At 34.2% G+C, this 9,963-nt stretch overlaps 1 protein-coding gene across 1 annotated transcript; it reads left to right on the top strand.

The window, feature by feature from the left end:
• Positions 1-5,022: 5,022 nt before the first annotated feature.
• LOC114079524 (vomeronasal type-1 receptor 90-like) lies at positions 5,023-5,955 on the top strand. Its single transcript, XM_027920746.2, has one exon. It carries the CDS (start codon positions 5,023-5,025, stop codon positions 5,953-5,955), a length of 933 nt encoding a protein of 310 aa, XP_027776547.2.
• Positions 5,956-9,963: the final 4,008 nt, after the last annotated feature.

Genomic DNA, 9,963 nt, shown 5'->3' with positions numbered 1-9,963 from the left:
GTTTGAATTTGATTTTTTTAGAGGAAATTTTAGGTCACTTAAATCCCATCCTACCCTGGTAACAGTACTTAACTTTCAGATTTTTTTCCTAAACTCAATTTTTTATGTTTTTAGCATGGATAGAAAAGTGTGAATCTATCTCATTTTCCTGTCAGGAAGGCACAAAGAACAAGAAGAGAAAGGAAAGCCAAAGCTGTTGATCTGGAAAGCAGGACTGAAAACTCTCATCACTACATCAATCAGGGAGAAGGACACTTCTGCAGGACTTCTGATTTTTTCCCCCAGTAATGTCACCTTACGATCTGTGAAGAAGCACCTCTGGGTCTTCCTGTTTATTTACTTTAAAAATACACTTTGTCTTATAGTGGCTTTTCTTTGTAGAAATTTTAAATATTGGTAATATAAATATCATAGCTGTAAGTGTGAACCCTGAGTTTTACAACCCCGACAATTTACAAAAGCAACTGATAATTCTCACCTCTATTTCTCACAAATAGCTGCAATTTATTTGCCAACATATTGCGCAGGCTTTTTCTAATCATATTTCTGGTGTTTGTGAACTTTACAACAGATGTGCCCATAGGACTAACACCTGCTGGGTGATGGTTTTTGCATTCCCTGAGATGCCTATCATCTCGCCCTAGTGCTTTTCATAGATTTCCTGCACAAGTAGTGCCACAATATAGAAAGTTCTGCCTACATTTACCTCAGTCCCAAACCCACTTGCTTGAAGTAAAACTAATCTCACCTGCCTCATCCTTTTTGCCCAATTTTACCTTAAGTGAATAGTAGATTAGGATGGGGGAGGATTGGCAACAGTGGTGAAGCTGTGCTCTGTGGTAATGATGATCCAAAGCATGTAGGTCTGCACATGCATAGCTAAGTGGTGAGTAAGTAATAGGATTCTTTTGTCATCTCATCCCTAAGAAAGAGGCAGGAAGATGCTCAAACTGCAGATGAGAGAACAGATGTGTGCTCCATTCACTCCTTCACCATGGAATCTGCACACACAGAAAGTCCTAAGAGCCCAAAAGTTGCAGTGGAATCTGCAGAGGGTCATCCTCCTCCTTTAATTCTTCTACTTCTGTCCTGATCTTTAGATCATGTCCATTGGCTGAGGAGTTCTCACTAGTTTGGGGGTAGATGTATGATGATGCATGTATCATAAGCCACCCATGATTTTGATGATTGCACGTTTGCACACTCTCTAACATGACAGCTTTCTTGATCTAGATATTAAAGGAAATCTTAAACATGAGGGCCCCCCAGTATTCAATATCACCTCTAACAAATGAAAGTTCTGAAGGTTTTAGACATTTTTTTTTCCATGTGTGATCTCTTTTTCTCATCTACTCATTTAGCCTTTCCTTTCTCTTACCAGATGTGGATTCTTCAAATGTGACCTATTTCAGAAATTCATGTTAGATTCACTGTGATTTACACATACTTACATACAGGATGTCAAGACAGGGCATCTTGATTTCTCCAGTGCATAAAGCACAATATTAACACCTGTTAAAAGAGGGTATCCAGTTACCAAGCTGTCAGCATCACTCCTAAAAACATTATTCAGGACTGTTTTTCAGATCACCCCACTGATGTCAGAAAGATTGTGCTCTGTCCTGGGATCTCCTAGACTGTGCTGTTCCAGGCATGAGTGTGGTGAATCACAGGAGGAAAGTTGTGCTGAAGGATTTCTGTTAGCTTCACTCTAAGAATGGTCCCCATTCCTCAGGATGATTTCTAACAACAATGGTACGTCAGCTTGGACATCACTATAGAACTTTTGTTAAAATACCACTATGATATATTTATATAATTTCAATCATACACATATTTCATATGCAGTATTTACTGATATGATTTTGGTTCAAAACTGGAGATATCAGGAAAATTAGAAAAGTATTTTTCTGGGGTTTCTCTGGGCACTACGTGGAGATAGAATAGTTGTGCTTAGGATCACATCAAATTGTGTCCCTTTCTTTCATGCATATATTAGGAAACAGTCTAAATTTTTCCTGTTACTAATACAGAAATTCACTTTCAGAAAACAATTTTTCACTGTTTTCAAGGCAATGAACTCAAAAAAAAAATCCACACATTCTGGAGTGTTATTGTAAATTCATGGATGGCTCTGTTCACACCTGGTTTTCATTACTGCTGTTCGCAGGCCTGCAGATTCCTCAGTCACACTGAACTTAATGTCATCCAATGGCTTGAGACACATGTGATTCAAAAGTTTTAATCAAACAGTATTTTAATGCTTGTTTTTATAAGGCTCAAATGTTTAAAATGAATTAAAGCATATCCTGTATGTCACAGAAATGATAGGATAGAAAGGAATTTTGTTTTTATAATACAATTTTTTTCCTATTGAGGGAAGAAATTTCAAGACAATTTTTTTTGTTACTAGGGATTGTACCCAGGATTAGGGTTAATAACTCAGCAACATACCCAATCCTTTCTACTTTTTATTTTGAGTCAGGCTCTTACTAAGTGACTTGGGGCCCTGGTAATTTATTGAGGCTGATTTTTAATTTGGTATCCTCCTGTCTCAGACTCCTGTGAGTGGCCTAAAACAATTTTTAAAATTTATGTAAATGTGAATTTATTTGTACTTATAGTGTAAATACCCATAAATATTTGATTTGTGTAAAATAATTAATAAGAATAGGCATATAACATTTACATGTATGCTGATGTTACAAAATAAGAGAACCCAGTACTAGTGATCAAATGTAATCCATAAAAGCTTGGATACATATGGACATTTGATGTATATCTTTCTAATCTTTTTATCCTGGAATTATAATGGAAAACAACTGCAAAACACTAAATGAGTGAATGGATCAAATTTTGTCAATTTTCCTGATCATTGCTTGGGGAAAAATCGTCCTTTGCTCGTGGTGGTAGACAGTTTTCATTTTCCACAAATATTGCACATTGGTACTCATACATTGAACCTGAAAATTTCATCATACAGAAACTGAGAAGAGAAAAGTGTCCTATATCTCTTATTAGAAATAGAATGAGATAGATGGTGGATAAGGAATGCCAAAAAAAGTTAAGAGTGAAAAGTAACTCAGGATTTAAAGTACAATAGGGTGGTTGCCATCAATGATAATTACTTATAAAATTCAAAATAACCAGAAAAGCATTTACAGGTTTCCAACATAAAAATGAGAACATTTAAAAAAATGGAAATTGACCTGATTTGATCACAACAAAATGTTTACACATGTTGGATTATAATTCTGGATCCCAGATCCAAGTAAATTATTAGATTCCAATTAAAATAAACAAAAATCAACATTTCAATGTTTTAACCAAATATCTACATAAACTCAAGTTTTTACATGATATTCCATATTCATGAGTATTTAGCTTTTCTTAGTTTCTCTTGGTATCTTTTTTTAAATTAATTAATTAATTAATTAATTAATTAATTTATTTTGGTACTGGGTATTGAAATCAGGGGAACTCAAATACTGAATGAACCACATCTCCAGCCTTATTTTGTATTTTATTTAGAGACAGGATCACACTCAGTTACTTAGCACCTCATTTTTTTTCTAAGGCTGGCTTTGAACTTGCAATTCTCCTCTCTCAGCCTCCAGACTCACTGGGATTAGAGTCTTGCACCACTGCACCCAGCCTTAGTATCTTGACTGATAGATTTACATGTTGTAAAGAGCCATGAAACGATTTAGCCTTACATGCAGGATTTTCTGATGTCATTTATTTTTTAATATATGGCTTGAAATGATTTAAAAGACATACTTACTATTTCAGGCACTTGAATTAAAGCACAACATGTCTGTATAGGAAATATCTCATTGGAAGTTTAACATCAAATTTTCTATATCAAATTCATTTTTGGGCCTCTGAACTGAAAAGTTGCTTGCTTCCTGGAAGAGATAATAAGACTCTTTTGAAGACTCATCTTTCAGGCATGAGTAAAATTATTTTTTTAATAAAATTCTTACAATTGAACTGAGTATGTATTTTCATTCGTGACATTAATTATGACCCTAATTTCAGATGACTGAGTAGAAAAGATTAGAATATGTTCTTACTAGTATTTGAAACTGGACTTGGATCACTTAGGATAGCTATTCTGGTGATGATAATAACATGCATATAAGATAGATGGCTACACTGTGGATTCAAACACAGTCCTAAAATATGACCTAAAATCTTAGTTCAGATAGTGATAACATGCTCCAAAATTATAAAACATTTTCAGGCAGCAACAGAAGTAGTTATTAAAATAACTGAATTAAGTTTTCCATGTAACATGCATGAGAAACTGCAGAATTAAAAAATACTGGCCAATATTTTTCAAGGTCATTATATGTCAGAAACACTTCATATTTGGAACTTCATCTTCTGCACAAATAACAGCTCTAGAATTAAGGTAATATTACTGCCCAAATTTTGTAGATGAGATGATCAGTGTTTAGTATCAAAGACTGCTTAAGATTACACTTGAAAGTAATGGAAGATCTCAGGTGAAATTTCAAACAATGTGTTAGAGTATGTAATTCTTAATATTGGCTCAGTTGATATATTGACAATATTAGATCTGGTAATAAACCAAAATAAAGATGGCACTGAAATAATATACCCATGTATAAAACCAAAAATTTGTAGAACTCTTAAGGTGTACTTAAAGCTTAACTAAGAAGAGAAAGATAAAAAACAAGTCAGGATCTATACCAGAAAACCTCAAGATGAGATTATAATCTAAAATTATTTTCAATAGCACATGGTAATTCTGAATGGATAAAAAAGTTGATACACAGTTGGAGCCACACTATTGTTGCATAATTCAGGAAAATGATACCTGAAGAGCATCAGAGAGCCTTGAGTGCTGAAGTGAGAAAGGTGTGTTGGGGTGAATACACACATTTTCTGGTGGTAATAGAACAGGGTGAGATTCAAGGGGTGACAGTGTTTGGAATTAAGTCTTTTTCTTCATTTTCTCCTTAGATATATACTACATGATTCTTTCCCCAAAAGATGGAAAAGAACTACCAACTATATAATTATATTGGTATAAAAAGTGCATTTTTCTCTGAAGTTGGCCTTGGGATCTCAGGCAACACCATTCTTCTTCTCTTCCACATCTTCACATTTCTTCTCCAGCACAGGCTTAAGCCTATCGACCTGATCATTGGTCTCTTGGCCCTAATCCACCTGGGGATGATGATAATTGTGGTGTACACAGCTACAAATATTTTTGTGTCTCAGGACTTTTGGGATGACATCAAATGTAAATCCATAATCTACTGGCACAGGTTTTTCAGGGGCTTCTCTATTTGTGCCACCTGCCTGCTGAGTGTCCTCCAGGCCATCACCCTCAGCCCCAGAAGCTCCTGCTTGGCAAAGTTTAAACATAAATCCCCACAGCAGACCCTTTGTTTTCTTTTTTTCTTGTGGGCCTTCTACATGTCCTTGAATACTCACTTCTCATTGTCTTCTACTGCCATTCCAAATGTCACCTCAAATGTCATTGTGTTTATTACTGAACCCTGCAAAATTGTACAAATGAGTTATTTCCTCAGGCATTTATTTTCTGTATTTGGTATATTCCGGGATGTCTTTCTTATAGGATTTATGGCTCTCTCAAGTGGATACATGGTGGTTCTCTTGTGCAGGCATAAGAGGCACTTTCAGCACCTTCATAACACCAGCCTTTCTCTAAAAGCATCCCCTGTACAGAGGGCCACCTGGACCATCCTATTGCTTATGAGCTTCTTTGGGCTCATGTACTGTTTGGACAGCATCTTCTCCTCTTCAAGAACTATGTGGAGCAATGATCCTGTCTGTTATTATATCCATTTGATGGTGTCCAATGGCTATGCCACAACATGCCCTTGGCTGCTAATCTGTACTGAAAAACGAATTATTAACTTCTGGAAATCTTTCTTGGTGAAGAGAGAACATATTTAACTACTGATGATAGATAAATTTCCCTAATCTGCCAATACACTGGCTTTTGAACAATAAATCACAGCATAGAATATATGCTCTCTGGATTAAGAGACTATGGACATATGCATGTTGGGTTAAATCTGTTACTTTGAGACATGTGAATAACAAATATATTATAGAAATGTCAATGTTTTACCTTTTTGAGATAACACAAGGGCCCAACTTATTTGCTTGGTGTAAGCAAGAAATTCTTATGAGTCTCACCTTCATGATCTGAGTTATCTATTATAAACACATTAAGAGTGTATATCACTTTTTAATAAGTGCTTAAATGAGCTGTATTGTTCCTAACAAAAATGTCAATAATTTGTGCCAAGAATTACTGCCTTTTCTATTAACTTTTATTTTATTGTCTGTTAAAAAGAATTGAATGTAAGGACTCAAATTATCATATGTACACCAGAGCTCATAGTAGCATTATTAATGACAACCCCTGGTGGAAACATCAATGCCCCAAATCATAGGAATGTATAAGTAAAACATGGCCTGGACATACCATGAAATATAATTTAGCCTGGAACAAAAAAAAAATGTCTGAGGTAGTAATTAGTGAACTTTGAAGACATTATTGCAAGTGACCTATCAGTCACAAATTATCCAATGCTGTAATATTTTAATGTAGAAAGTGGAACTGAGATTATAAACCTATATAGACAGAAAATAGAATGATAGTTACCAGGGTCTAAGAAAGTGAGTCAGTGGGGTTCTCTAATTGGACAGCAACACAATAGTTTGAGAAGAAAAAGTGCTAGAGATGGATTATGAATGTATTCACAACAGTATGAATGTGCTTGCTGAGTCTGACCTGCACTTTTAGAGAGCATCACAAAGTTCAATCACAAGAATGGGTCCCAAATTGAAATGGGTGGCACCTCATATATGTATAATATGTCATACAACTTATTGCTATGCATATCTAAAACAACAAATAAAACAAAGCTTTTGGAATAAAAAAAATGAAAGGATCAAAATGGTAAATTTTCTGTCATGTGCACTTTACCATGACAAAAGTTGCCCAATGACCTTCTTTATATTAAGTGAAATATACCCATTACAGAAGGACAGACACCACATGTTCTCATTCATTTGTAGGAAATAATAAGTAGTTCTAGTAGAACAGAATGGAATGGTGGTCACCAGAAAATGGGAGAGCAGGGAGAGGACAAGTGGAAAGAGTTCATGGAGGGGTATAAAAACAGAATGGAGAAATCACTTTGCGTCAATAACTTTGGCACAGTAGGGGGACTATTGGTTAAAACAACTTAAAATGTGCAACTTAAAATTCAGTTGAAAAACTTAAAATTAAATTAAAATTCCAAAAACAAAAATAACAGCTGAAGAGATTAAAATACTTATTTCTATGGTCTGATTTTACAACTTATATACATGTACTGAGTTATCATAATGTACCCTGAAAAAATTCATATATAAAAATATACCCTTAAAGAGAGTTTCTATTCCACAGAGTTCTTGAAATTCTAGACAGAAAAATTAGATAGACAAAAGAAATTAAAGAAATACAAATAGGAAAAGAAGAACTCAAACTACCATTATTTACCAATAACAAGATTCTATACTAAGAGGATCTAAACAAATCCACCAGAAAATTTCTAGACTTAATAAATAAATTCAGCAAAGTAGCAGAATATAAACTGAATACCCATTAACCACATGCATATCTACACATCAGTGATAAATCCTCTGAAAGAGAAAGTAGGAAAAGTATCCCATTCACAAGAGTCTCAAAAAAAAGTATCCCATGCTCTTGGATAAGCTAAGTCAAAATTGTCAAAATGCCCATACAACCCAAAGTGCTATACAGATTCAATGTAATTCCAATTAAAATCCAAACATTATTTCTTATAGAAATAGAAAAAACAATCATGAAATTCATTTGGAAAAGTAAGAGACCCAGTATAGGATCAATGGCACAGAATAGAAGACAGAGAGACAAACTTAGATAAATACAGGTATTTCATATTAGACAAAGTGACAAAGAACATACATTGGAAAAAAGATAGCCTCGTCAACAAATGGTGTTGGGAAAACTGGAAATCCATAGGAGCAAAATAAAATTAAACCACTATCTTTCACCATGTACAATACATAACAAAGTTTATCAAGGACCTAGTAAATAGACCAGTGACCCTACACCTAATTGGAAAAAAAGTAGTCCCAAATCATTTTCATGTCAAATTAGGCTTGACTTTCTTAACAAGACTACTAAAAAGCAAGAACTAAAATTAAGAATCAATAAATGGGATGGATTCAAACTATAAAGTTTCCTCTCAGAAAAATAAAAAAAATAAGGTGAAGAGACAGCTTACATTTTGGGAGTAAATTTTTGCCACAGGCATGTCAGATAGAGCACTGATAGATAAAGAACATAAAAATCTTAACACCAAATAACAAACAACTCAATCAATAAATGTGATAAGGGGCTGAACAGATACTTCTCATAAGAAGATATACAATTTATCAACAAATACATGAAAAATTTTCAACATCCCTAGCAATTAGAAAAATGCTAACCAAAAGTAGTTCAGTCAGAATGGCAGCTATTAAGAATAAAAACAAGGACTGGGGTTGTGGCTCAGTGGTAGAGAGCTTGTCTAGCATGTGCAAGGCACTGGGTTTGGTTCTTATCAGTACATATAAATAAGTAAATAAAATAAAGATCTATAAACAACTAATTAAAATATTAAAAAATTATAAAAACAACAATAAGTGTTGGCAAGAATGTGTGGAAAATGAATATTCAAACATTGCTGTTGGGACTGCAAATTGGTTCAGCTAATATGGAAAGCAGTTTGGAGATTCCATAGAAAATTGGGAATGAAACTACCATTTGACCCAGCTATCTCACTCTTGGGTCTATACCTAAAGGGCTTAAAAACATTATACTATAGGAACACAGCCACATCAATATTTATAAAAGCACAATTTACAATAGATAAATTGTGAGACCAACTTAGATGTCCTTTAGTACATGAATGGATATACACAATGGAATATTACTTAGCATTAAAAGAGAATAAAATTATGGCATTTGCAGGTAAATGAATGGAGAATATAATGCTAAGTGAATTAAGCCAATCACAAATAAGCAAATGCTGGATGTTTTCTATGATATAAGGATGCTGATTTATAATGGGGATGGTGGGGAACACGGGAGAAATAGACAAACTTTAGATAGAGCAAAGGAGAGAAATGGTAAGGTCGGGGGGATTGCGGCAGGAAAAATGGTAAAATGATATGGACATCATTACCCTAAGTACACGTATGAAGACATGAATGGTGTTATGCTACTTTGTGTATAACCAAAGACATGAAAAATTGTGCTGTATATGTGTAATATGAATTTAATTGCATTCTGCTGTTATGTATAACAAATTCAAATAAATAAAAATAGATGAATAGATAAAGAAAATGTGGCACATATACACAAAGAAACATTACTTAGCATTAAAGGAAAATAAAATTGTGACGCTGGCAGGTAAATGGATGGAGATGGATAATATCATGGTAAGCAAAATTATCCAATCTTAAAAAAAGGGGGGGACTGAAAGTTTTCTCTGATAAGTGTATGCTAATCCATAATGGGAGGGTCATGAGATGAGTGAAGAAATTTGGAGGGAATAGAAAAAATGGTGAAATGAGATGGACATCATTACCCTAGGTACGTGTATGATTGCAAGAATGATGTGAATCTATTTCATGTACAATCAGGGAAGTAAAAAATTCTGCTTCATTTGTGTACAATGAATTGAAGAGCTATCTACTCTCATGTATAACTGATTAGAACTAATAAAAATGTATTTTGAAAAAGAATGAGAATTGTGCTGGTTATGTGGCTCAGTAGTAAAGTGCTTGCCTGGCATGCATGAGGCCCTGGGTTCAAATACCCAAGTACCAAAACAAAAAAAGAGAGAGAGAATTATAAAAAAAAAAAAAAAAAAAAAAATG

This window comes from Marmota flaviventris, chromosome 10 (genome assembly GCF_047511675.1).
Source record: "Marmota flaviventris isolate mMarFla1 chromosome 10, mMarFla1.hap1, whole genome shotgun sequence".
Lineage (NCBI taxonomy): Eukaryota > Metazoa > Chordata > Mammalia > Rodentia > Sciuridae > Marmota > Marmota flaviventris.
The sequence above is the reverse complement of the archived record's forward strand: the minus strand, read 5'-3'. Positions and strand labels throughout refer to the sequence as shown.

What these genes read in the sequence shown, in the direction of transcription:
- LOC114079524 (XM_027920746.2), top strand. Translation starts at nt 5,023, where the DNA reads ATGGAAAAGAACTACCAACTATATAATTATATTGGTATAAAAAGTGCA.